Here is a 24,932-nt window from a genome sequence, read left to right on the forward strand (position 1 = left end):
ACACCTGGTCTCCTCGATGCATTAGTTGCTGCTCTCCTCTGTCTCATTCTCAACGCAAGACTTCCCACTCCTAACTCAAGCCGTCTGGATGGTCTGCGCACAACAAGTCTTTCGCTGCTTCCGCGCCGTCGAGCGTGTCGGGGACAAGATCACAGGCGCAGCAGGTCCCTTATTCGTCACTCTCGGGGTCGTCTTACTCTCAGTCGGCGCCGGATGCTTCTGTGAGTTCTGAGCGGAAGTGCGAAGAGGATTGACGTTCTGATTCATCGTGTGTAGTCGAGGTTGTCCGTCCGACTCTGCCTCTTCCATGGCTTACGACGCCTATATGCATACTCATCGCCTTCAATCTGTTCATGCACTATTTCTGGGTATGCCTCGTTCCGCCTGGGTATGTGAGTCTATTGGATTCTCCGCGAGGACGTGGCTCGGGGTGGTTATGGGCGAAGCCGAAGACGAGAGGGGTGCCATTGAGCGCAGAAGGCATGCGGTGGAGCGAGGAAGTGATCATCACGAAGGCGAACGTAACGAGGTGTAAGAAGTGCAAGATTTTGAGACCAGAAGTGAGTATATGCTCGCAGTTCATGGTGCGGTCATACTGAAGGGAGGAGAGAGCGCATCACTGTCGAATATGCAACAAGTGCATCCTGAAGTATGATCACCATTGCCCAGTACGTCCGTGTCGTCCTTTGTCGTACCTCGTATACTGAAGGCTCGTAGTGTATGCGCTTGGCAGGATACTCGTGTTATCTCCATTCCTGAGTTGCCATGATCTTGCAGGGGTAAACCAATGCGTCGGACTTCACAACGAGCGGCACTTCGTGCTCTTCCTGTTCGTCCCTGTCCAGTCTCTTCCTGCCTTCAGTCTGTTAATGTTCCTCGACAGAGTGTACATGTCTGTCGCCACGTTCTGCTACGCCATCTCCGGCTGGCGGTGCATCCTCGCCGCCCTCGGGCTAACCAGCGACGACGCCTGGCCATACTACTCTCCGCCCGTGTTCTTCATCGCGACCTACGTTCTCTCCGTCGTGCTCTGCCTCGCAGTCACCATCATGACCTCGTGGCACATATGGGGCATTGCGTGCGGGGAGACGAGTGTGGAGAGCGCGGACCACGTGCAGTACCGCCGGACGGCGACGGAGCGCGGGGAGACGTTCGTGAATTCGTATGACCTTGGGTGAGCGCGCCCGCATCCTGTCTGGCATTCGTGCTTAATCAGCGACATAGGAAACGGAATAACCTAATGCTGTTCTTCAACGTCGGCCCGGATGGATAGTGAGTACGCATTCCTCCTTGCCCGTATACAGCCTGACAGGTAATGAATGCCCTTAGTCCGCTATACACCTTGCTGTTTCCCTTCCGAATAGAGCCGTATACGGATGGCTGGTCGTGGGCGCGGAGACCTGGACATGAACGCCATTCGGGCGTGCGAGAAGGCGAAGAACTGACAGACCCTGAAGACGAGGCGTAATGTCAAAATGATGTCTACTCTAATTGCGTGAAAACTTTGATTATCGAAGTGCTCGCTATGAGCTCTATGATGGTCTTCACTCTTAACAGCATGGCGTTGCGCACGGACAGACCGGTATGCACTAAGTCATGGTAGTCTGCTGCACTGAATACCTCTCCACCTTGGGATATCGCGCTTCCTACAGCAGAGATACATCAGACCTATACTTGATAGGCCTCACAAAGTTCTCGCCCAGCACATCAAACTCACTGTATCTGTCAGAACTATGGAGGAGGAGGAGGCGCGACAGCGTGTGCGACACTGCGATCGTGACGGAGCGCCCGTGCGGCTCTCTCGCAGAACGCTGATTGTGGCGCAGCCGTGTAATACTTACTGGCAGCTGCTTGCGCAGTGGTCCACACTTCCTGTCCAAGAGTTTATCTTCTCATGAATGCACAGTTCTCAAGATGCAACTCTGTGCCATGGTGCTGAACACCGCGTCCACAGGAAGCAGCAGCTCTGCCTATCTGGAAGCCTCGCCGGACGGTCCACATCGACGGATGGACGGTGTTCGCAGAAGAATCCGTGCATCTGTTATCAGTGCGTATTGCCAATTAGTATTGATGTCCCCGTAATGAGACAAGGTTGATGTACAGCGGCACCTGGACGAAGGGGCTGAATTACTAGAAAGACGTCAATGACTCAGACTGACACCGACGGCGTTGATGATTCTGAAGGAACATGGTGCGCCATATAAAGCATGCTTGTTGGCTGCATCTCTCACTTCGCGCGTTCACTGTCCTCACTCCAGTACGATGTCTAATATTCCCGCCGCAGAAATACCATCTGTGGAAGAGACCATGTAAGTGTAGCGGGCCTCCCGCATGATAGTTCTAACTCCTTTCAGCTTCCTGCAGGGCTGGCTCTCCACCGCGACCACTGGTAGGTACTCGTGCAAGATCCCGTTAGCCACATCATGACTCAGAACACCACCCGTGCATCCACTGGCAGCCCTCCTTCTCTATGACTACATCCTCACTTTCGACTCCGAGATCAACCTCTTGTGGCGCGGAAGCGGAGTGATCGTCTTTCGCGTTGCATTTTTCATTCTTCGTGCATCCATTCTCGGCAACGCGGTCGCTGGCGTGATAGACAGTTCCCCCCCGGACTCTGATGCAACCGTGAGTAAAAGAGCATTCCCAAGGTTGTGTCCATACACTGAAACGTCTGTCGTGAAAGATAAAAGGGTGAGAAGTGCAGATGGTCGCCGTCAGACCTGGCTCATGCCAAGGTTATAGGTGCACTTCATTCAATAATGCATATCTGGCCTTTTTTCTCGCTGGAACTTTCATAGTAGCAGGTGTGTCGTCATGTCAACTTCCTGAAGCATAGAACAGCGTCGCTCATCGACTCTTGAATTGCTCCACACAAGCCGTCACCGCCGTGCGTACATATGCGGTATCTGGTGGTCGGTGGAGCTGGACAATCACCGCGTCAGCGCTGGCTCTTGCAAACTTCAGTCTGACTGTCGTACGTTTCCGACCTAAGCATGTCTCATACGGTGCCGCTGATTCCGGTCTTGTTCGCCTTCAGCTCGTTTCGGTAAAACCTCTGTACTCCCTGATCGAGCTTCAATCGTCGTGGATCTGCGAGATCTCGGGCAACCTGTCTGTAAAGCAAGATTTAATGTACGTATGGTGCAGGTATTGAAGGGACAATCCCGTTGACCACAAAATTCAATCGACAGATGTGATTGGTCTTCTAATCGGCGTACCCTTCTTCACACTCTGAATGCCTGATTCGCGCAGTGACGTTGGTCTTACTGATATGCAATGTCCTGGCCGACGTCGTCGTCATAGTCGCCACTTGGGTGCGCACGTTCCGGATTGTCAGACTCCAGGCAAGGAGGCAAACGTGGAAACAATCGATAGCCTGGATTCTGATGAGAGATGGTGAGTACTTCCAATATTGCGGTATTAGACAGTTTGAACATGCTGAACGCGTCGTTCCATAACCAGGTACCATATATTTCGTGTACGTCTTCACCTCATAGTATCGTATGTTCGTGAACTCGCCCTCAGTGCAGTGTTTGTGGTGAACCTTCTGCTCGGCATAATAGGCGTGCGGTTCGATGTACGTGGTGTTTCTGTGATGTACGCTGCTTCCCGACTCACTGATGATTACATCAGACTATTAGCTGGCTCGCAGGCTTAATGCTACCGTAACTCTATTTTAACTCCCACCTATTCCCCACTGCAAACGCTGATGCCATCGCCGTAGACTACAACTCGTCCTGTTGAACCGACTGCTGATCAACTTGCGTGAGGCATCCCAACTCGATATCTACATAGGCTCTCAAGATCCATCTATCGACGACGGGCATTTTGATGATACCACCAGAACATCTACCGTGATATTCAATCGAGCAGACGACCCCGACGATGAGGAATCGCTGGGTACGTTCGCTTCCTCTCCAATCTCCAGGTTCTAGGACTCATGCGCGCGCCCGAACCCAATTGAAGAGCAACCCGTAGCAGATGCGAACGACTGCTTGGAAAATTGCCATGACACTCCGATTAATACCCATGAACAGCCTTACGATGGCCTTGGGCAGCGAACTGCGGGCCCTAGCCACACTTCGATCCCTCCGACGTAGTCATTGATGATGCGCATGGGGCACACCAGGAGCGATGTATTGGAAATGGCAGTGTATCGATACTACGGACTATTGCTCTGCAACAGCGACACTATATATAGCCTAGGAAGATCAACGTCGAGGCTGGAAGGAGGAACCATCGCTCCTTCTAATTCTCAGTCGTGTGACAGATATGTTGTATCATGAGATCTTGGACAGGAAGCGCACTCATGGCTGCTGCTCTCACTTGCCATCTTACCAACCATGAACGAGGCCAGTGTCTCGGCCTCTTCTGAGTTCCTGTTGTCTTCTGAGGTCACTGATAGCAAATGCGGCGTACCCCGAAGTCCATAGGCAAGTGTCATGCCCGGTCTTCAATATTTCAATGCCGCGCCGCCGGCGCCTTGCGCAGAATTTTGACCAGCAAATGCAAGCGGCAGAGGCATCCATCCCTGCGGAGGTAATCGTCAGCGCTACTGGCTTTAACGCGGACAGGACGGCAGCTTAGAGGTTCAGAAACAGCTTCGTGTAGAAAAACACGCGCGGAAAGCCGGACATAGATCACGCCGCTTCCCGAGGGCCTGCCCGCCCATGGACATGAACAGACTGGCCCTCCGAAGGGTCATATGGCCCCGGCAAGCTCTCATCCAAAGATGAACAAAGAGGTGAACGCGGCTCACCTCGAACTCAATCATAAGTGATGTAGAGCGCTGAACACGTTGGCTGTGTAGACAGCTGTATAAGGTTCGTTGGTGAAGGCAGACAGACAAAGGATCTTGCAGGCGATTAGACAGATGATCAACGAGACCGCAGAGCCCACGTCGATATCATGCAATGCAGTACGACGGTTGGCGGATGGAAGTACGCTATGAAGGAAGGCTATGACACATCGTGAGCGCTGACAGATATCTCTCGTCCATTTGGCCGCACAGAGCGCCGCATTGGATCCCGAGATAGCGGTTTCCGCATATCTGTCGAGGCGAGTGAGAAACCTTCGCACACAAGCAGAAAAACACTCACCGAACGCGTCCTCTTCATCCTTCGCGTTCCGTCCCAGCCCTAAGCTGCCGTAGTACTCCCGTACCCTCCTATATACACTGTACCCCAGCCCCTCGTACATGCCTATAGCAACGGTATTCGTACACCGGACGTAGAGGTCGACGAAGAAGCCGTGGTAGTTGTTGTCCGAGACGCGCTCGAGATAGTCGATCATTTTGCGGGCGAGCGAGAGTCGGCGGTACTCGGGCGCGACGGTGAGGGCGGTGATGTGCCCGTGCCATTCTGTGCCCTGCCCCTCAGCCTTGCCGAGAACTATGTTATGTCAGTTCATGTATCAAGGTGAATGCGGCGTGTGGACATACTATAGCCCATCATACGTCCATTCGGGGACTCCTCTACAGAACACAAGTCCGGCCAACGCGACAAATATCCAAGATAAAAGTTGATGCCATACTATGAGAGGCGAGTGTCAATTTGAATTAGTAGGAAACAAGAGTCCAGCTCACAGTCTCTGTCCACAAGTCCAAGTTACTGAGGACGGTCAATCTTCGACCTGCATCATGCACGAACGTCCCTATGGACTCACATATGGTTGAACCTGAACATGTCCGTTGCTTTGAAGGGCCTCGTTACGCTCATATTGATGAAAGAGGAGGGGATTGAAACGAGGAAGACTGACAACGGAGACCAGTGACAACGGAGACCGAGCACTGGCAGTGAGACTCTGTGAGAGCTTGGCTGCCATTCGGGATAATCCGGGCCTTGCAATCCCGCTCCTCGTGGGTGAGATCTGTCCCCGATCAGAGACCTCCTCCCTACCGAGCTGACTCTGGTCTTCAAGACTGCTAGCCCCAAGCTAGCCCGCATTGGCATTTGCTTCGTCGACGTCTAGTCGGACCCTATCGCGTTCTCTACATTGAAGACAACATAAAAGAACCGGAAGCAAGCCACTACTGCCGCGCCTTCGTGTGTCCAACAGTGGAGTGTAAGTTTGAAATGGCGACCACCGTCGCAGTGGCCCGGGCATGGGTATGGGACACTCTGTGGACGGAATAGAATATGTCGAGTGGCCGGTATGAGCTTCCTAAGTATCGTATCTGGACCTATGATGACTTTGAATTCCCACCGTTCTCATATATAATGTCCGCGCTCGGGATAAGTACGCATTCGCACTCCAGTACCAAAGGCTGACGGCGCGACAGTATGTCTAACATCCCCGCTACAGAAGTTCCACCGCTCTTGAGTGGTTTGTGAGTGCTCAATTCTCGTGATGATCATCTACTCACCCAGCCATCTCCACAGTTTCACGCAGAACTGTCTCACGGCGTCCATCGTAGGTTAGTATTCACGCGATGTGTTCATTAAAACGTGCTGACTCACCAGAGTGTCTAGCCTTTCTCATATACGACTATGTCCTTACGCTTGGCCTGGAACTGGAGCTCTTTTGGTGCCGAAGGGGAGCTATACTCTCCAGACTTTTATTCTTCGTTCTTCGTCTATCCATCATTGCAACTGCAATCATGAACGTGCTCAGCACCTTCGTTACGGAACTCGAAATCAACGTGTGTACTCGTGAATCGCCGATACGCGATACACTTACTGACATCGCTTGCAAGGAAAGATTGACCTGTGAGTGCACTTGGTGGCTCATGGATTATTCTTACAGCGAGTGTATATGGCCAGTTGTGTCATCGTTTATTACGCGTGGGCGGCATCTCAGCTCATTGCAACTCTGGCTACGGCAGGGAAGTTTTGAATTAGTTGTGCTTGAAATTTTCAATCTTGATTCTTGACACAGGTGTTACAGCTGTACGTGCATATGCTGTTACTGGTGGCCAATGCATCTGGACCACTGCTACGTCGATGCTAGCTTTTGCCTCTTTTGGTTGCCTCGCGGTATGTTCTACTAGTCGATGCTGAATACTATCTCAATCACTTCCACAGCGCTTGTATCTCGGGTTCTCGTACCAGTTGATCAACGTCAACTCATCTGCGACCTGCATGTTTTCACCAACCCTGTCTCCGGATCATATCACAATGTCAGTACTCTCACAAAGAGGTGTGGAAGTTGCTGACGACAACTCTCCGCCTTCAGTTGTGAATAGCCTATCAGCCGGTGTATCGTTGTCTGACTTCTGACGATTTCTTCTGATCAGTGATACTAGCGACGCTGATATGTGGTACCCTTGCCGACGCTACTCTCATCGCTGCGACATGTGTGCGCACCGTTTATATTGTCAAGATTCAAGCATGCGAGCGGTGGCGGCGACATTCTATTACCTGGCTTCTATTCAGAGACGGTACGTCCTTAACTGGCAAGCGGGTCAAGAGCGCATGGGTGGCTGAGGATGTCCCTCATTGATCTCCCAAGGAACTGCATATTTTCTGTAGGTCATCGGTCAACAATCTAGTAAGGCGACCTCCTACTCATTGCTTCTAACACAGCGCGGTTTTCAGCGTGAATCTTGTCATTTGCATTGTAGGTGTGCGGTTTGGCGTAGGTCATCACGTTACACGCTACCGAGCAGGCGACACTGATACAAGGCATGTGTCAGGCCATCGATTGGCTTGCCAATCTAGCATTTCCGCGAGTACCCAATGGGTCCAATCGTTACTACACAAAGTCAATACTAAAACTTTTCATAGACTACAATTGGTCTTGTTGTCTCGGCTCTTGATCAATCTGCGCGAAGCATCCGACCGTGATGTTTACATGAGCTCTGAAAATACACCCAATGACAACGACGAGTATCCGGATACTGGTATCAAGCAATCGACCATCAGGTTCAATCATACTAATACCCACAGCGGCGCCGAGGAAGCATTCGGTACGTTGGTTGATAGGCCCTTGTGTCTCGATCTCACGTGCGGACCTAAGCACCAGTTGACGAACAGCCCAGTACCATTGAGGAAGATGATGATGCAGATGTTCATGAAGAACTTCAAGATGACCTCGAATGGCGCGCCGTTGATTCCGTGCGGGCTCACGCAACTCCTGCCGCCGATGGTGGTCCGTCGCCCATCTGCGCCTAGACTGTGTTGTATTCCATCAGTGATTGTGTATATGGTGAGTGTCTATGCCAGTCACGAAACCGGTGGATGTCTTTCTTACAGAGTTGGAGTAGCAGAACGCACTTCTGAGGTTACCGTGTACAACGCATCGTATAGAGGATTTCAGTTGTTATTATTTTGACGCGGCAGTGCACAGACGGCACTATCTCACTCGCAGCTTCTGCTACAACACACCGATCGCGAACATGAACATGTCATTCGTCACGCCACCGACCACCTATGTACAAATACTAATACCGTCCGTCCCTCTCGACCTCGTATTTCTCAGCTGCAGCGGCGTGTAACGCTGCGATCGAGCGTCGGAGGCTAGACATACGGTCAATACCTTTGTAACGCGGATGCGAGAGTGTACGCACCTCATCTGCTCGTCGTAATATTCCCTGATCTCGCGATAGCGCTTCAGACGCAAGCGTTTGTGCAGCAGAACAAGAACAACGATGGTGGCGGTCATAGCTGCCGTGAACGAACGTCAGTCACTTCGTCAGCCAGAGTGGTGTCCCACGCCGAACGCACCCGAAAGCACGCTGAGAGTCACGACGCCGTATTGCCAGGTAGCGACGTGCACCGGCATCTCTGGAGGGTGTATGCAGGTTCCGGAGGCGCCGCAATTGTGCTATATGCTGCTGTCAGCAACGGTCCAAGATGCTGGAGAACGATATGAACGTACACTTTGGCACTCGCGGTCCGCGTCGCACGCTGAACCCAGGGTTTTAGTTGGGACACACTGTGTGCTGTTCCGATCGCAGTACAGCCTTGATGACCGGCAGTTGTCTCTTGTGATCGTATTGCTATACTGCTGTCCATCGGGGCCCTCGACGATGTAGGTCACGTCGTCCAGCACACACGTATGCCCCAACGACACATTCGCATACCTACCCACCCATTAGCCATCCCTCTCCGCACCTGAACCAGAAATCGAAACTCACATGCAAGTCGACTTCATACAGACCGACCCGTTGGAGTTCCAGTTACTCGCGAGGTTCTGCCAGTTCGAAGGGGGCGCGCATTGGTCGTCGCGGTTCATCTCGCAGGTCTGGCCGGGCCCGACTAAGAACTGGCACCCGCTGCCCGCGTCGGGACAGAAGCTCCCTCCGGAGCACAGAGGTGGGAGTGGCTCGTCGTCGCCGTATCCGAAGGGAAACTCGTCTCGGCGGCAGCGCCGGGGCTGGCAGGTACCATTCGCGGACGCAGCTGGCGAGGAGGTCGAGTTGTTCGCGGTGGACGAGGAGTTCGATGAGGAACAGAAGGTCGTGTCGGAGCAGTCGCTGAGGAAGGTGTGTGATGAGGGGTCTAGCCGGTCATTGGAGGGAGAACATGCGCCGCCTTCTGGGACCTCTCCGGCGAGTGAGAGCAGAGGAAGGCTCAAAGCCAAGATATAGAGACTGCCACGCACGAGCATTGGTCCTTCAATCCGGATCCGATGAGCGTTGGCCGGGACAGCGATACTTCGTCGTCTCGACCTGTACCCGCCTCGTCATGAATCAGACTACCGTAGGCGCACCTAGTTTCATTTCCAACCAGTAAGGCACCATTGGCCATCGTGGCCAAAGGTTTCACATACCCTATCGCAGACAAGTCACAACGGCATTGCGGGCACCCACTTCTTCACCGCAGACAAGGAAGGTTCATAGTCATAGCATATAAGTCGGAACACACGGGCATAGCACGTTACAGAAACATAGGGAGAGCACAGCTCTCAGAAGCATATGCCCGACGCGGGACAGTCAGGGTGAGGTTGCCGCTCACATCCAGCACAACGTGCGCCGCTCTCAGATTCACGTCCTCGGGCGTGAAGGCGATCTCCCACTTGTAATGAGCTGGAACTGTATCAGTGCCTGACGTGAAGACATGCGATCGGAGGCGCACCGTCGTGTTCGAGGTGCCATGCGTCTGCCACGACGGCCAACCTGCAGCCGCGCTTGACGTAGACGGTGACCATCTCAGCGCAGAGACCCTTGGGCACCCGCGCACAGAAGGTATACTGGTCGCTGGACCGCTGCAGAAGCATCGACGCGCGCCGCGCACATCGTCTTGCGTGTGCGATAGGCGATTCCGGTATCGATACCGGTAGTGCCGCCTCTGGCTCGTCTTGCGGGACCAGAGACGAAGAGAGTTTGGACTTTGTCGGAGCTCGTTCGGTCTCAGAGGGAGGTTCCAGCTGTGGGGACGAAGCCGACAACAAAGAAGCGAGAGAATGCAAGGACGACGCCGAGGAGAGAGTTGGGCCCAGGGAGATCCCGCCTCCGATGCTCGTCTCCGTGGCCGAGATCTTCATTGCTGCAACAGAGGAAGATAGCGCATCCACACCGGGTTCACCCCTGGAGACTCCTTTGCTCTTCGTCCACGGCAGCGGAGGAGCCCGTTCTTCCACTGGCGAGAGCGCCGACAGACTGAAAGAAGCTGCCCGAGAAGTCGACCTGGGAGCCCCGCTAATCGAACGCGTGTTGTCGTTTCCCGAAGAGCATACGAGAGGAGAGACTACGGGGTGATCAAAGGCGATGAAAGTGTGTTCTCGACGAAACGATACTCACAAGGATTGGACGACCTGCGCCGCGAACTCGACCTTCCATAACCTAGTGACGCCAGCTGCCCTTTCTTCTCCGAAAGCTCATGGCTTGCATTGTTCGGAGTGGAATCGCCACGAGGTATGTCACCAAGTGAAGAGCTTGTTGCGAACCCAGCGAGCGTGCCTGCGCCGCGACCTAGGACATTAGTAGATGCTCCGAGCGAAGGTAGCCGGATGCGAGTCTTGTTCAAGATAGACATGACGCAGAAGACAGAAGATACCGTCTGGAAGAGGTGTCGGTGGCTATTCATACGTCCAGTACGCATGGCGAACCAGACCGTAGGGAGGTTTGATCCTTGGCCGCCATTGCTTCGCGACTGCTAGTCGGACCCACACAGGTTGCGCGCTAGCAAAGCAACTAGCGTGATGATGGGAGCATAGAGAATGAGAGATGAACAGAGCGAGCGATGCACCGTCAAGGCGCAAGAAAGACGTCTGGACGCTCGAATGGTCAAAGCGAAAGGACTCACGGTCACGGGATCGTGACGCAGCACTCGAGTCCGACTCGGTAAGCTTCCACTTTTGTTCAAATTTGTTGGTCGGATGGTCCTCATCTGCAACGCAGAAATGTTCTTGAGAATTTCTCGCACCTCTGGAAGCTAGCTGAGAATACATTGGCTGTGTGTGAATATCCCGGCAATGATCCATATCAGCCAATGTGTCAGATACGTCCACCCGCCGTCTACCGTCTCTCAGGCTGGCGACGCAGCACTCGGCCTTCAAACTTCAAAGTAAAACTCCAGCTCTTCCAACATTGCTTGTAGAGCTGTCCTTGGACAGGCGGAACTGCACCGGAAGCCGGGGAGGTGGATGACGTCCAAGCTCTACTCTGCGCCATGAGAATTGCAGACGAGAGCGTGTAGTGTTCTGTGGCTGTGGACTATGTCGTTGGCGTCGTTGTCTTCATACGTATGTGCATTCTCCATGTCGATAGGATACCTGGGACTGACTGTGCTCCTAACAGCGAGAGCTACTACTGATGTACTGTCACCACGGGCTGCGCCCCGAACTCGTGTAGGTGGACGACCGTGCGCGTGAACCATTCAGTACCCTCTGTGCCTCGTACAACCGTGGTGATGCCGAGTCGCAATGCTGCCGTCAAATCCAGTATCCGCGGTCCTATCACTCATTGACGAATGTTCGCGGTGCACTCTAGCACTGAGCGATGAGCTGTAGACTCGGTGTGTAGACATCCTACGTCATGCTACTCGTTTGGCTTCTACGGTACAACAAGATGGACGCATCTCGTGCATCTTCCACGCTGCCGCGCCCAGGGCTACTCTTATGTGAGAGGTGTGTAGCTGATATCACATGGTCAGGCGTACTTACACTCTTCAAATCATCTTAGGTTTGAATATCGACACGTTCCAAGCCTCAACTCTCCTCGCAAAGCTGCGAAATGAGGCGCCCGCGACTAAGCCCGCCTGCTTCAGCTTCCAGGCGCAGTCAATTTCACCTTGTACGTACTCAACGCGTAGATGCTGGTGGATTCCTGTGCATCGTGGCCCCCGTGCAGTCGCAATGATCTGTGTGGTCCATCTCTGATTTTGGCTGGATCTCAGCTCGAAACAAAGATACATGGCAGAGCAAGAGTGCGTTCGATTCCAATCCATCCAGAAGAGTAAGCTTCTCACTCATCTCTCGATAGTCTTGCGGACAGTGATTAAGTTCGATGCACTGCCAGGTTTACATAAAGCCCTGACGTTGCCCTGCCACCATCTGCTACTGCGGCCCAAGATTTCGCGATGTGACTGTTCATCTGCATTAGAGGCACAAGTCGACCTGGGCCCGCGCCCTTCGAGACTGGTTTCGGGGTCCGCATATATGCTGTGCGTCACTGCGAACGGCTCAGCGGTGTCGCGTAAGCGCCACACTGTACTTACATGGTGCGTCTTCCGCGGCGGGGTCAAGTTCAGTTGTTGACATCTGCCCCCGCGCACAGCTGGGCCGCAGAAGCACCGATGTCTCCCTGTCTCAAGACCATCTTCAGCCACTGGAACACTCTTGTTCGGATTATGCAACTAGCGCACGGGCGTCAGACCGTCCATACGCGGAGAAGCCAGACTTAGAACCCTGCTTGACACTGTTGACGATCGCCAGCGTTAACTAAGACACCGATGTGGTCGTCGGAGAGGACCTGCTCAAATGAATAGACGCCGCTCGCTGTCGTGCTAGTTCGCGCTCACCACAGCCACGCGTTTCAGCGCACTACAGTCGACATCGCCTCAACATTTATATGTATGTGCATAGGGACCCGCAGACATTCTTCATCTCCACCCACACCTCCATATCACCAGACCATGTCGGTAAGCATTTCCTCGCGAGACGGCTTCTCTCTGTGCTGATTGCCACGGTAGTCATCAGACCCCGCAGCGTACACTGTACGTCAACCTCCTCCTGTCCCTTCAAGCAATTCGTTGCTTACAGACGTTGTCACTCTCACAGCAGGAGCACTTCAAGCAGACCCTACAGGCTCTAGTTGACGAAGATGAACGGTTGAAGCCCTTCTTCACTCTGCTGCAGGCAGTCGAGGAGCCGAACGTCGATCACCAACAAGGCGTTCTGCAGGCCTTCGCTGACCTTCAAACCTCAAACGAGGCCGCAGGGCACGGCCCGAGCAAGACGGCTGACGCCAAGACCGGGCTTCACCTCTTCCAGCTACATCCGTTCCACGAGATGATACAGCTCGGGCGCCAGGTCGAAGGCGACGTCTTGCACGTTGTGCACTCCTTGGAGCCCCGCAACAAGCAGCCTACGTTCAGCAATTGGGGAAAGACCGTTTCGTACGATCCCGGGTATACCCTGGTCATCCGTACTATTTACGGTGTATGTGAAGTGGTGAAATGGGCGGCTCAGAAGGGAAAGAAGGTCCGTGTTGCGGGTTTCCGTCACACGTGGGGGTACGTCCTTTCAATTTTTCGCTTCTAGCCCTTCATCGTCTGAAGTACATGGATGCAGTGAGCTGTACGGTGCCGAAGGCGACGTCATGATCATGTTCCTACCTATCGAGAGCCTGACGAAGCTCCCGTACAAGCAGCCTCCATCCGACTGGAAGACGGAACTCTCGGGCATCGAAGTCGTCCCGTCCGTCGCCGGCCGTGTCCCTCCGCCAGGCCACGCCTTCTGCAAGATCATGGCGGGCACGACGAACGATCAGCTGCGCCAGTGGAGTCTCAACAACAAGACGTGGTGTATCCCGTTCAACGTCATCATGGTCGAGATCACATTTGGCGGGAGCAACGCGCCGATCTGCCACGGCTCCGGTTTCTCGAGCACAACACTCTCCGACATTGTTGTGGAGGTCACGTACGTCGATGCGCACGGAGAGCTCCAGGTCGTGAACGACCCTGCCGAGCTCCGTGCTGCAAGCGGATGCTTCGGCTTGCTTGGTGTCGTCGTTTCAATCACTCTTCAGCTCGACGCGATGGGGGTGGCGGAACTTGTCCCCGTGCACACGCCGTTGCCTCTCGCTATACCTCCGCCGAAGGGCTACCCCGTCCCGAAGCAGGTACAGAGTATGATTGAGAAGGCGAAGATCACGGAAGCACAGCTTGAGGAAGCAAGGGCGGACTTCATTCGGAGATGCGAGGAGGACTACTATCTAGAGTGGTTCTGGTTCCCGTACCAGGAACACGTCTGGATCAACACTTGGAACAGTAAGTGCTATGTTCATGCGGCTTCAGCGCAGCGGGCTGACCGGGAGGCAGAGTATCCAATGACTCCTCGGGACGGAGATCTCAAGCCCTACCCGGGCGACGGTTGGCTCGATGGCGTCAAGTCGCAAGAGGTGCGTGTTCGGTCTCGTCACTGACGAAGCTTTTTTCAACGTGTGTACAGCTCCAAGAAACCGCCGCGCAAGTTGTCACGAGCTTCTTCCTGTGGAAGGACCTTCCAGGTTACATGCAGGCGTGGCTGTTCGGAGTAGCGTCCATGGCCGCCATGCCAAACATTACCGATCCGAAGAAGGCCATCAAGACCTACGTTAGCGAAGCTTTGCATTTCAGGAGAGGGATCCGTGAGTGCATTAGTATTGCTAATCATCGTGGCTGTTCTGACGATGCATGACTTACGCTCAGAGAACTTCCGCTGCTGGGATACGGAATGGGAGGTCCCTATTCCATCGACGACGGAGGGGAAGAGAGACTACACCCTGATCCAACGCGCATGGTGAGTGACGTTAATCATCTTCCGGTCATACGAGTTCATCAAGGCGTAGGTGGGACGGTATCTCCGCGATGTACGCTGAAGCACACGATGCGCCTGCCCGTATTGCACTGGAAATGCGGCTAACAGGTGACTCCAACGTCATCCTCGCGCCTCAACGAGGAAACACATTCGGCACAGCGTCCATCGAGGTGTTGACGACTCTCGCAACTCCTGAGCCCATGTGGGCAGACTTCATGCAGCTCGTCGCTGACAAGTGGACAAGTTATGACTCAAAGGGAGCGGATGGCAGACCGCTGCTCCCTCGGCCACATTGGGCGAAGCAATGGAATGGGCTGCAGGTCCACGGGAAGTCTGTCAAACAATACATGAAGGAAGACGCTTTCAAGGAGGCGTTTGCGGAATTTAGAGACACCTTCGGTCAGATAGTCACTAGTCGAGGGTGCTCGGTGGAGGAGACTCGATCTCGATTCGGGAATGCGTTGATGGACGACTTGGCCTTCTGATATGTGTAGAAACAGTGTTGTGTATGTCATAATCATAGGTGGCTTCCTCCGTCGTGTCTACGTCCTCACTTTTGCGTGCAGTGTCGCGAGCACGAGGTGGGCTCATCAAGTCCTCTGACATGGGTTAGGAAGCCCGCCATATGATAAGAGTAGTATGCGTTTCGCTACCTAGGCTTTGGCGCGTCGAGAATGGCTTGGCTGTTCCTCCGGAGCGAGCGAGATATGAAGTTGGGTATGTACATGATCATACAGTCGACGCGCCGGCAATGGGGAGACCGACTCGAGTATGTAAGCCATGAGGTGAACGTAGCAAATACAGTCCTGACGGAACGATATCTAGCTCTAAGTGGACATCACTCAGATGGAATGCCTTCGAAGGTCCGGTAATAGAGACCGCGTACGACGATGAAATCCCGAGATTCTTGTCCGTCAGCTACCTCCGCGCCGGTGACAGTTTAACGTCTCTTGTCCTTGGGTATTCAGGAGCCAGCGGTACGCATGCGTACGACTGCTCTGAACCGGTAAGATGTCAGTAGCCGAAGCAACGCCTTGTTATTTGAGCACGTTAGCCTCCAGCCGCTGAACGGTGACAGGATTGTCATCCCCATCGACGATTGCGACGTCCGCTATCTCGAGTTCCTCGTCGTCTTCGAAGGTCTCCAACGTTGGCGAATTATCCGTCTCCGTGTCGAGCATGGGCATTGTGGGCGGGACGAACAGGACATCTGACATTTGAGTCGGTAGGTCGGACCCGGAGCTGCGAGTAGGGCTACTGATTGACCCGATGGCCACGTCGGTGTATGCCGCTTGGCGAAGGTTCATGAGCAGCCGCGATAGCAGAATGAGGGATAGTCTAGCGAGTGATTGGTTTGCGAGCGGTGCGAGGTTGTAGATACTACGCACGGGAAGATCAAGGTTGTAAAGAATTGGATGCGCTGATTGGTATGTACTGGATCAATCATTGAATTGATAGAGCTGGCGAGATGACGTACGTCAAACCACCAGAGCAGGATATCAATGAGGTTGAGTACCAAGATTACACTGTTGAGTGGTCAGCGTTCCGCCGCAACCTCAGACATGTAACCGTAACGCACGAGAAATACAGTGTGCCTGAACAACATCATCATGAGAATGTGGCCGGCAGGTAGCATTGGCAACTACTCACCATCTCGCAGTAGGTACCATGAGAGGGACCCAGTCAAGATCCCTTTCTTGGCGCTGAGTTTAGCGGATTGAAACAGATGGAGCCACGTAGCAGCAACAACGGATACGTCAGAAAGAATGACACAAAGACGGCTGGCCAGAGCAACTGTAAACCAGGAACTGGCGTGTGAGCGCAAGACAACACTCGTTCAGGCAAGTGCAATACCTCTGTGTGAGTCGTCAGCAGATGGAGATGTAGCGCACTGTGATGCACAACACTTACTGGTTCGCCGAGTTCATAGAAAGCGTAGATAGTACGGCGCAAATTGTCGTGGTGGGTACTGGCTCGACTAGGTAGTAAGCCGTTGTTAATAGGTACTAAGTGCACACGGAACCGTAGTGAGCTTTCGCGTATGAACCTGATGTAGAGGACACTGACAATATTGATAACGACTGGTGCCAGGCCCAACGCTAGTGTCACTAATGACAGGGGCCAGTTGCGACTGGTCACGGCAAAGACGCGAATCGCAGAGATCACTAGAGAGAAACATGAGTTCCATTGCAATCTCCGTATTGCCTAAACTTACCTGCAATCATGCCGTACCCGAGCATAGTCAGTGTTGCGTCCCAGATGTTATACGATTTGCAACTGTATAGGACCGGATCAATTAAACGCATGCGTAGTCGGGTGTTTCCCTCACCCTGTCAACTACGAGATGAACATCAGAGAGAGCCCAATCACGAGTGTTGCAAACTCACGGTCGCTACCGCATCCGGTACATAGTTGCCCGCAATATTTGTGGCTGCGATGGCTAGTAGAATGACGCGCACAGAAAAGAAAAGAAGGGCAGAGGCAGAGGCAGAGGAGGCCTTAGCAGTCCAGAAAAGAGCGACTTCGTTTGAAAGAGTGAGGATATATTCGTAAAGCGCGAGGGCTTCAGACGATCCCAATGAGTGTTTGTATATTGGATGGAAGAATGTTAAACTTACCTAGTGCTGCTGCCGCGAGGCATTTAGCAACAAACCTGGACAAGATAGAGGAGTATTTAGATAGCGTGATGACGGTACCTCTGGAGTGTAGCTTGACTTACTCAGTATGCAGCTCAGCGGCAAGGATCGCTAGCTGTGCTTCGGGCGACATAGGCACGGTTGCGTTCATCCTGGCCTGGCTCGAGGATGGAGGAGACTAGGCACGCTCAACGCTCGAGACCTGAGCAACATCGTCGCCGTCGCTATCTTATACTCCAGCTTGACCAGCGATAGCTCACGGCGAGCAGTCATCAGGGCCATCAAGTATATATGTCATGTACGGCATTTTCCCTGATGGGCAAATGCCACTGTGAATGTTCGCTCATTGTGGAGGCTGCGCAACTGCCGCATGCGAGCAACCTTCGAGAAATGAACACGGTGATTCATGACGAATAAGACTCGACCTTTGAGGGGATCTACACGGATACATACGGAGCCCCAGGTAGAAGAGCGAGGAGGAGGCATTTGATGGCGCGACCGGATCGCGTGAGACAAGGAGATTATGACTCTGAGGCCGATCAAACCCAAGCCATATGATATAACACCGTAAGCCGTAGGACGACTGAACTCAGACAAAGGCGCATACGTACTGTACATATGTCAGGACGGCCAACATAACGCGCCGCCCACTCGTCTTCACACTCCTCAGCTTGTTTGAGAGCGACTTCGGCTAGGACGTCGTGCCGTTAGTCTAGGGTTCAAACTTCAGTCTGGGCGTGAGCCTAGGGTCCAATGGAGTAAGCATCATCGACGGTGGCTGACCCGCGCAGATGGATGACATCGTGTAGACTGATTTGAATAACTTATGTACCAACACATCTCTATCCCCTGTCGTCGATCCTGTAGGAGGTAGCATCTCATCGTCTCCGCCGTCTACTGAGTCGACCAGAACGCATCAGCACGGACATCTATGAGGTACCCATGGTCAACCCACCTCAAAGATCGCTGAAGAAGGCGTGGTACCGTTGCGAGCTCGAGTGCGGTTGCGTATAAAGCGCTTCGGTACCTCCCGTTGTTAGGGTACGTCCAGTAGTGAACGTGCTTCCACATTGCTAATCGAGTAAGTCATAGGCATCCTGTGAATAGCGTCATCGCGGTGTGACAAAAGAGAGGGAGAGAGGGACTCTCGTCCAAGTTCTGCTGCTGGCGCGAGCCGTGTGGCTCGACGCTTCCAGAAGCGGCCCGGCACGGGCCGAATTGCCATCGTCAAACCGGCCGGTAAGTAGTAAAGTGACTACCGGTACCAGCAGCCCTCCTATAACTAAGTTACTTGCCTTATGAACGGTCGGTCGAAAGTCATTGAGCATCTTCACGTTGGGCGATTATTGACTCGTATTGGCTACAGACACCGATTGATTTCGCCGACAATAGCGGTCATGGCTCGGAAGGATCGTGGACCACTACCTCATGCTATGAAGACCGGGTGCTGGAGAATAGAGCAAGCTCGAAGAAAGGTCTTGTAAAGGCTCTCGATCGCGGATTTGACAACGTTGGGCGCACTTCAAAGGGAGAAACCGCGAATCGCTCGCCAACCCTGCGCCAACCCGGCGATAGGTTTCAAGTCCCTATGTCACTTGCGTGCACAGCACCGGGCTCGATTATCCGCCGGCGGACTCTACATATCAGAACCATTCCTGTCACAGCTGGTTCCATACCGATAGGTCCCTCTTCGATGAACATACACTGACAGTGACATAGGCAGAGGACGTCGGATCTTGACTCCCAGTGATCCACAGCCTCTGCCGTTCGACCTCCGAAGTCAGTCGCTGGGTCTGGCCGATACTGGCTTGGCCCCATCGCTGCCTTTCGTGGTGCGGCCTTGATAGAAACATCAACTCCGCCTCTGCGCGGTTCCAGACGCAGGTACAGTACCCATCGTTGTGGAGGAGGAGGAGGAGGAGGAGGAGGAATTTCTATTTAGCCGTAGTGCATGACGCACGCGTGATCAGAATTATTGGCAGTGTCTTGACTCTTGACAGTGCTAGTGACCAATCAGCTGCCTCCTCATGATCTTCTGTCGATCTTTGCGGGGCCGCACCGGTCATTTTAAACCGGCCACTGATCGCCACTGTCACAAAGGCCTCAGTTTGCCTCAGCGGGGCGCCGCTTTACCTGGTCATATCAACACATCAGAGTCAATATGCCGGACGCGCAGCGACGGTCTCACCTATAGGTTTTGCGGTGCAGACATGGTGATTACTAGTAGGTGCGAAGCTTTATTTAAGCCGACGCAGTTTGCTTTCAACTCGCATGTCAGAAGGCTAGCGCGAAGTTTGACTAGGCCATGTCAGATGCAGAGATGGAAGAGGCCATTGCACAAGAATTGTGAGCCTTTTTTTGGGATGATGCGATGTTCTGCTGAGATTGGCATCGCATAGATTTACGACGTACTGTGTCGGCATCGCGTCCAACGGTACGTGCAGTAGCTCAAGAGATGGTGACTTGGAGGGACTCATGACTGCGGACTGTGGCTCAATCGTCACAGCGTTGCTCCTGTATGAATATATCATCACATCGCGCAGCGAGGTATCTCTATTCTGGAGTAGAAAGCTGTCTGCGTCGATCCCCTTCCTCGTCGTGCGCTTCCTAGTATTGGCGACCGCAGTCTTTGGCATAGCCACCCACTCGACGCCGTCCATTTGCACGAATGTAAGTCTCGCTTGGCCGGGAACTTGAGGCAGACGAGCGATGGCTGATATGCACTCGTAGTTGAGCGGGTCAGTGTCCGTTCTCCTGATGATACCCGAGACGTATTACGACCTTGATCCTGTCCCGTCACCCAGATGTATGGCATCCATCATCTTCTCTATGTTCGTCGAATTCTCTAGCTTAGCGATGCTCGCAGGTGAGTATGACAGTGTGCCATAACTGTGGACACCTGATACACCTTCGTTCATAGTCATTTCAGCCATGCGGGTTTACGCTGTCAGTGGCCGTCAATGGCTTATCACAGCAGTCGCCCTTCTTGTCGGTGTATTACCCGTCGGAGTGAATGTGGTATGTAGCTCGAACCGAATGGAGCATGAGACATTCTTTGCTGACCGCAGTGTCAGTATGCCGCAAGCCACGCTACGATTTACTTCGAAGGCGGGGTCTGCTCATACGACACCAACCTAACCGGTAGAGAAAATTTCATGTATGTCTTCATTCCTGTGGCAAAGTCGAGTTCTTCTGTTCACGAAGCCTCGCACACAGATGTGCGCACATCGCCTCGGATAGCTCCCATGCGTAGGCTCATACATCTCTGCTTCAGTCGCTCTGTTATCGCGTTTGGCCACCATTGTGTGCGACGTTATCGTCGTCGCTACTATCTGGGTCAAGACATATAGCTTGGCGAAGTATCACGCACAGACTCGGTCGTTCAATCAATCATTGCTATGGTATCTCCTTAGGGATGGTGAGAAGCTCGCTTCGCGTATGGTTAATGTCTGACATGCCCGTTACGCAGGAACCGTATACTTCATGTAAGTCAAGGCTCAGCACGGAGATCTGAGGTAACACTAGTCATTGCGTGTAGCGTTCTTCTAATCCTTAACGTCGTCGACATATTCCTCTTTTACTTCAAGGTTTGTCGTTAATCCGATACCTTTATCCTGCACATTGACAGATAGCTGACAACAGAGCGAAGTCAACTTCCTCGCCAGCATCATACTGCCGTAAGCTATATGTTCATTCATGTTTGCTGAGAGCGATTCAAAGAGCGCTCCGCAGGTTATCATTGATCCTTATATCCCGACTCCTCATCAACCTCCGCGAGGTTGCATCCTCTAGGGGACTCGACGAGACGTCTACGACAACGCACACTTCCTCCTTCGAGGTTCAGACGCCATTCGAGATGTCCACCATCGTCTTCGGACAGGGGATAGAAGACGGAGCGCCGAAGCGTACCGGGTTCGGAGGTGATGCAGGCTGCTACGGCGGACACGAGATGTTAGACTCTGTGCCGGAGGAGTGTGCTTATCAGGAAAACGCGGACGAGATTGAGATGATACACTTGGAAGCATGATCATGTAGGAGACATGGCGCTCGGGAAAAGGACACTGTATACGTAGCTTACTGTATTTCTTGTGCATTCCCTCTGATGCGGAACGATCGTGGAAGGCGTGTCTACATACTGCGAAATATTCTAGTTGTACATAAAGCATGGACTACCTGTACTGCGCGCTTCGCATATGGTGGCTGACCCTGGATGTTCATTCACTGATGTGGTGACAACCCAGGAGACTCATTGATACATGAAGGTGGCTGACATGGTGGTCAGATAGGATGTGGGGCGCAGTACACCATACCACCTTTCGTTCAGCCGTCACGAGTAGCGTCGTTACTGGGTTCACACTGTCACAGCAACGCACAGAATGAGTAGTGAGTGATTATATTCGGTATACGCCTATTGCAGAACACTCAGTGCGTCCACTGCATAATCAGGCCTTCATCCGCCATCTGCCACCGAGAGTAATCGGCCAGGAACCACAGACACCGTAGAAACACAGCAGGACTCAGAGGCTCGCCACAAACACAAACGGCTCCACCGCGTCCTCACCCGCTTGGACGGCGACGACCTGAGCAGCGCGGAGAGGGTATCTGCCATCGTCGGGCTCTGGCTCTTCATGTCGGTCCCCGGAGTGGGCATATACGCTCTTAACGGCTTCCTCGGGCTCGTTCTCGGGCAGGCGGTCCTGCGCGCGATCCATCCAGGCGACCCGGGCTACGCGACCAGCGTTCGATCCACGATGCAGATCGGCGCGGTGGGCAGCGGCGTACTCGGCGTGGCGATCTGGGCCGTCGTCCTGATGCTCCTATGCCTTGCGGCCGTTAGCAGGAATGTCAAAGGCTTTGCGAGGACGATGAACATGTCGACAAGCATACGAAAAGACCTGGGCTCCCTCGCCTTCTACACCGCGGTCGGAGCCGCCAGCGGACCTCTGGGAGTTGCCATCTTGAAGCACCACAGAAGCGCGAGTCAGAGAGCGGATATGCTGAATGTGAGCGACGCGGCGAGGGTGGGCGCGCTCGGGTGGTTCCTTCTCGCAGTGTCGTGGTTGTTGAACCACCAGTCGAACACCTTGAAGAGCAGGGACCAGGCAGACCAACGGCCGATCTGATGGCTTTCTATGTATGATATCGCCGTGATGTATCGCGTCCCGGGCAAGTCCAATAAGAGTGGATTCCAGTCAGACGAGCCGCAGTGGAGGAGAGCGGAGGTTGTTCAGCAGATCGGCGGTAGCGCTCGCGGAGAGGACTTGGCCGGCCTTTGCCGAACTCCCACTAGGGACTTCCTTTGTTCTCTTTAGCGAGGCATTTCATCCTTTGAGCATCTGCGCAGAAATCCACTGATACATTGGACGTTATCGTGGATGCATCTAAGACAAGGTCCGTTATCGCTCGGTTAGACGGCCCCAATTGGGCATAAGATCAACACCCTTGTATTTCTCTCCCATATTCGTCGAAACATCGCCTGCAACCTCCGGAAGCCACACGGCGGTCCAGCCCGGCGGAGCCCGTAGACAGAGACTACCCCTTTTATGGACCGTGGGTTCTATGGCCTGCCATTGTTCTCGAAAGGTACAAAGCGCGCGCGCCACCCGTTCAACTTCTGTCTCTCTTACCACCACCACCCCTCGTGTGCCCTTTGCTCCTCCATCCCCTGCGACCTACCCGGTCTCCACCCCCTACAGAGTCGAGCCTCAGCACACCTCACATCACCCACTTACTACAATGAGTACCACCTTGTTGAACGAGAAGGACGTCCGCGCGCTCAAGCGCGCCGACATTCAAAAGTTGGCAAAGGTACGCGTCTTGTCTCGCGTCTCGACGCGTCTTCGTCCCCATACTGACTCCCGTGGCGTTCAGCGCGAAGGTATTCGCGCGAATGGAAAGACCGACGCCATGGTTGTGGCGTTGTTCGCCATGTACCCCGGCGGCATCCTTCCGTGAGTTGCCCCTCTCTTTGACCAGCCCTGTCACCGACGCAGTTGTAGGCTGGAGAAGGAGAAGGTCCCCGTCCGTCGGTCGAGGCGTCGCGGCACGCCGGAGCCGAAGGTCGAGGAGGTTGAGGAGGAGCTCGGAGGCGAGCCTCCGGTATATGGGGAGAGTATCTCCCAATGTAAGTCGTCGTCGCCCTCGTCTCAACATGACACTCACCTGCTTGTAGACGTCCCTCCGAGACGCAGGGAAGCAGTAAGGCCCGCCGTCGTCGCCGCCGACGAGCAAGAGGCCCAGCAGCAGCAGCGTGCACCGTCGCCACTGCCGACGCCACCGCCACCGCCGTCGCCGCCACAGCACGAGGAGGAGGACCTCCCCCCTACCCTCCCGAACACGCCGGTCCCGTCCCCGGTGACGGCTACTTCGAGAGGTATGTTCACTCACCTATGTCCATGGTATGTCACTCACCATGGACGCCACAGGCGCGCGCGTCCAGCGCAGCCCTCCGGTAGCCCTCCCCCTTCCAGCGCCTGTGTTCGTCCAAGGGTCCTCCAGACCCGTGAATAGCCAGGCGCACGCACTGCAGCGCGAGCAGGAGCGCCTGACGACAGGTGCTCCCATTAGCGCGGCCGCACGTGCACCAGAATATACAAGAGGTACAGAGGGCGCCTCGTTGTCGACCCAGGAGTTCCTGGAGTTCCTCGACGAGGGCCACATCCGGCTCTCGCCACAGAGGCCAGCGGCACCAGCACCGGGCGCCGGTGCTGTTCCCCTCGTCGCGCCCCGTCCCCGCCGCTCCGCCGTCCCCTCCTTCCTCCCCGGGTCCGTATTCCACCTGCAGCCCGCCCCCGCCGAGCCGCCAGCCCGGACTGTCGACCCGCGCCGGCGCCCGCCCCGAGCCTTCGCTCACCTCCCCGCCCCCGCCGAGCCACAGGCCCGGACCGTCGACCCGCGCCCGCGCCCTCCTCGCGCCTCAGCGTACCCTCCCCGCGCGCCCGTCTTCTCCATGCCGTCTCCCCAACCCGCACAACCAGAGGCAGGGCCTTCGAGGCTGCGCGCGCAAGCCGGCCCCTCGCGGCAGTGGTCGCCTGCGCAGCCCGAGGCGGGGCCCTCGAGCGTCGTCTTCCCCCGCCCGTCGCCACCGCGTAGGCCCAGCGCGCCGGTTGCCCCTGTGGAAGAGTCGATGTCCGTGCTCCTGGGCTTCCACCCAACGTTCGGGCAGCCGATGGAGGAGCGGCCCGCTACTCCCTTCGCCGCCTCCCTGCCCGAGCCCCAGCCCCAGCCCGAGGCCGGTCCTTCGAGGGTTCGTGCCGACTCGACCGACCCCCGCTTCAGGATGCCGGCGACGCCGCAGAGGGTGCGCGAGGCCCGTCGTGAGGGTGAGTACATCGCCGCCGCATACAACAGTAGCATGCTAACCTGCGTTTTATGTAGCGTTCACGCCGATCA

General features: G+C 54.5%; 11 protein-coding genes across 11 annotated transcripts; 7 read left to right on the top strand and 4 right to left on the bottom strand.

The window, feature by feature from the left end:
- Positions 1-94: 94 nt before the first annotated feature.
- Positions 95-1,952, top strand: C8Q71DRAFT_886683 (DHHC palmitoyltransferase-domain-containing protein; the record flags this gene model as incomplete). The annotated part of the gene is made up of 7 exons (XM_047928577.1): positions 95-221; positions 277-560; positions 606-672; positions 778-829; positions 884-1,174; positions 1,225-1,272; positions 1,330-1,952. Coding segments are annotated over 7 exons (1,008 nt in total), but the record flags the coding sequence as incomplete, so codon positions are not given.
- Positions 1,953-3,538, top strand: C8Q71DRAFT_373352 (uncharacterized protein). The gene is made up of 10 exons (XM_047918144.1): positions 1,953-2,047; positions 2,104-2,191; positions 2,259-2,309; positions 2,355-2,389; positions 2,459-2,628; positions 2,687-2,694; positions 2,746-2,807; positions 2,880-2,977; positions 3,041-3,135; positions 3,256-3,538. The coding sequence occupies exons 2-10, from the start codon at positions 2,145-2,147 to the stop codon at positions 3,401-3,403; spliced, it is 714 nt and encodes a 237-aa protein (XP_047773613.1). The 5' UTR covers positions 1,953-2,047; positions 2,104-2,144; the 3' UTR covers positions 3,404-3,538.
- Positions 3,539-4,961: 1,423 nt separating this feature from the next.
- C8Q71DRAFT_717013 (N-acetyltransferase) lies at positions 4,962-5,720 on the bottom strand (the record flags this gene model as incomplete). The annotated part of the gene is made up of 5 exons (XM_047921133.1): positions 4,962-5,053; positions 5,103-5,393; positions 5,444-5,534; positions 5,588-5,612; positions 5,668-5,720. 5 exons carry the CDS (start codon positions 5,718-5,720, stop codon positions 4,962-4,964), a joined length of 552 nt encoding a protein of 183 aa, XP_047773614.1.
- Positions 5,721-6,119: 399 nt separating this feature from the next.
- C8Q71DRAFT_373022 (uncharacterized protein) lies at positions 6,120-7,341 on the top strand. The gene is made up of 9 exons (XM_047918143.1): positions 6,120-6,331; positions 6,384-6,418; positions 6,474-6,643; positions 6,698-6,710; positions 6,765-6,830; positions 6,880-6,890; positions 6,952-6,977; positions 7,026-7,120; positions 7,177-7,341. The coding sequence occupies exons 1-8, from the start codon at positions 6,285-6,287 to the stop codon at positions 7,054-7,056; spliced, it is 399 nt and encodes a 132-aa protein (XP_047773615.1). The 5' UTR covers positions 6,120-6,284; the 3' UTR covers positions 7,057-7,120; positions 7,177-7,341.
- A 1,042-nt stretch (positions 7,342-8,383) lies between these two features.
- Positions 8,384-9,552, bottom strand: C8Q71DRAFT_717068 (uncharacterized protein; the record flags this gene model as incomplete). The annotated part of the gene is made up of 5 exons (XM_047921139.1): positions 8,384-8,459; positions 8,510-8,606; positions 8,667-8,766; positions 8,821-9,025; positions 9,080-9,552. 5 exons carry the CDS (start codon positions 9,550-9,552, stop codon positions 8,384-8,386), a joined length of 951 nt encoding a protein of 316 aa, XP_047773616.1.
- Positions 9,553-9,821: 269 nt separating this feature from the next.
- On the bottom strand, positions 9,822-10,161 carry C8Q71DRAFT_717028 (uncharacterized protein; the record flags this gene model as incomplete). Its single annotated transcript, XM_047921135.1, has 2 exons — positions 9,822-9,970; positions 10,020-10,161. The coding sequence occupies 2 exons, from the start codon at positions 10,159-10,161 to the stop codon at positions 9,822-9,824; spliced, it is 291 nt and encodes a 96-aa protein (XP_047773617.1).
- Positions 10,162-12,831: 2,670 nt separating this feature from the next.
- Positions 12,832-15,513, top strand: C8Q71DRAFT_374273 (uncharacterized protein). Its single transcript, XM_047918146.1, has 8 exons — positions 12,832-13,025; positions 13,077-13,100; positions 13,168-13,619; positions 13,678-14,375; positions 14,427-14,506; positions 14,557-14,734; positions 14,796-14,886; positions 14,936-15,513. Exons 1-8 carry the CDS (start codon positions 12,960-12,962, stop codon positions 15,387-15,389), a joined length of 2,043 nt encoding a protein of 680 aa, XP_047773618.1. The 5' UTR covers positions 12,832-12,959; the 3' UTR covers positions 15,390-15,513.
- A 428-nt stretch (positions 15,514-15,941) lies between these two features.
- On the bottom strand, positions 15,942-17,691 carry C8Q71DRAFT_862591 (uncharacterized protein; the record flags this gene model as incomplete). Its single annotated transcript, XM_047928044.1, has 12 exons — positions 15,942-16,242; positions 16,293-16,324; positions 16,382-16,430; positions 16,484-16,499; positions 16,555-16,607; positions 16,816-16,910; positions 16,972-17,069; positions 17,120-17,181; positions 17,234-17,241; positions 17,292-17,467; positions 17,523-17,557; positions 17,624-17,691. 12 exons carry the CDS (start codon positions 17,689-17,691, stop codon positions 15,942-15,944), a joined length of 993 nt encoding a protein of 330 aa, XP_047773619.1.
- A 2,354-nt stretch (positions 17,692-20,045) lies between these two features.
- C8Q71DRAFT_786724 (uncharacterized protein) lies at positions 20,046-22,019 on the top strand. Its single transcript, XM_047925147.1, has 9 exons — positions 20,046-20,278; positions 20,345-20,406; positions 20,461-20,558; positions 20,615-20,681; positions 20,815-20,958; positions 21,066-21,127; positions 21,183-21,217; positions 21,273-21,923; positions 21,987-22,019. The coding sequence occupies exons 2-8, from the start codon at positions 20,349-20,351 to the stop codon at positions 21,565-21,567; spliced, it is 759 nt and encodes a 252-aa protein (XP_047773620.1). The 5' UTR covers positions 20,046-20,278; positions 20,345-20,348; the 3' UTR covers positions 21,568-21,923; positions 21,987-22,019.
- Positions 21,812-22,959, top strand: C8Q71DRAFT_373818 (uncharacterized protein). Its single transcript, XM_047918145.1, has 2 exons — positions 21,812-21,923; positions 21,987-22,959. The coding sequence occupies exons 1-2, from the start codon at positions 21,917-21,919 to the stop codon at positions 22,661-22,663; spliced, it is 684 nt and encodes a 227-aa protein (XP_047773621.1). The 5' UTR covers positions 21,812-21,916; the 3' UTR covers positions 22,664-22,959.
- C8Q71DRAFT_786735 (uncharacterized protein) lies at positions 22,695-24,398 on the top strand. Its single transcript, XM_047925148.1, has 4 exons — positions 22,695-23,348; positions 23,412-23,491; positions 23,540-23,664; positions 23,713-24,398. Exons 1-4 carry the CDS (start codon positions 23,100-23,102, stop codon positions 24,048-24,050), a joined length of 792 nt encoding a protein of 263 aa, XP_047773622.1. The 5' UTR covers positions 22,695-23,099; the 3' UTR covers positions 24,051-24,398.
- The last annotated feature ends 534 nt before the right edge of the window (positions 24,399-24,932 follow it).

This window comes from Rhodofomes roseus, assembly GCF_022264815.1.
Source record: "Rhodofomes roseus strain CIRM-BRFM 1785 chromosome Unknown C8Q71scaffold_32, whole genome shotgun sequence".
NCBI classification, from domain to species: domain Eukaryota; kingdom Fungi; phylum Basidiomycota; class Agaricomycetes; order Polyporales; family Fomitopsidaceae; genus Rhodofomes; species Rhodofomes roseus.

Coding starts and splice junctions, on each gene's coding strand:
- C8Q71DRAFT_373352 (XM_047918144.1), top strand. CDS start 2,145: ATGACTCAGACTGACACCGACGGCGTTGATGATTCTGAAGGAACATG. Junction 2,808..2,879: donor TGGAACTTTCATAGTAGCAG/GTGTGTCGTCAT, acceptor GCTCCACACAAG/CCGTCACCGCCGTGCGTACA. Junction 3,136..3,255: donor TCTGTAAAGCAAGATTTAAT/GTACGTATGGTG, acceptor TGATTCGCGCAG/TGACGTTGGTCTTACTGATA.
- C8Q71DRAFT_373022 (XM_047918143.1), top strand. CDS start 6,285: ATGTCTAACATCCCCGCTACAGAAGTTCCACCGCTCTTGAGTGGTTT. Junction 6,332..6,383: donor CCACCGCTCTTGAGTGGTTT/GTGAGTGCTCAA, acceptor CCATCTCCACAG/TTTCACGCAGAACTGTCTCA. Junction 6,978..7,025: donor CCTCTTTTGGTTGCCTCGCG/GTATGTTCTACT, acceptor TCACTTCCACAG/CGCTTGTATCTCGGGTTCTC.
- C8Q71DRAFT_374273 (XM_047918146.1), top strand. CDS start 12,960: ATGTGCATAGGGACCCGCAGACATTCTTCATCTCCACCCACACCTCCA. Junction 13,101..13,167: donor CAGACCCCGCAGCGTACACT/GTACGTCAACCT, acceptor CTCTCACAGCAG/GAGCACTTCAAGCAGACCCT. Junction 14,735..14,795: donor GCATTTCAGGAGAGGGATCC/GTGAGTGCATTA, acceptor ACTTACGCTCAG/AGAACTTCCGCTGCTGGGAT.
- C8Q71DRAFT_786724 (XM_047925147.1), top strand. CDS start 20,349: ATGGCATCCATCATCTTCTCTATGTTCGTCGAATTCTCTAGCTTAGCG. Junction 20,407..20,460: donor TAGCTTAGCGATGCTCGCAG/GTGAGTATGACA, acceptor CTTCGTTCATAG/TCATTTCAGCCATGCGGGTT. Junction 21,218..21,272: donor CTCGCCAGCATCATACTGCC/GTAAGCTATATG, acceptor AGCGCTCCGCAG/GTTATCATTGATCCTTATAT.
- C8Q71DRAFT_786735 (XM_047925148.1), top strand. CDS start 23,100: ATGGCCTGCCATTGTTCTCGAAAGGTACAAAGCGCGCGCGCCACCCGT. Junction 23,349..23,411: donor ACATTCAAAAGTTGGCAAAG/GTACGCGTCTTG, acceptor CGTGGCGTTCAG/CGCGAAGGTATTCGCGCGAA. Junction 23,665..23,712: donor TGGGGAGAGTATCTCCCAAT/GTAAGTCGTCGT, acceptor ACCTGCTTGTAG/ACGTCCCTCCGAGACGCAGG.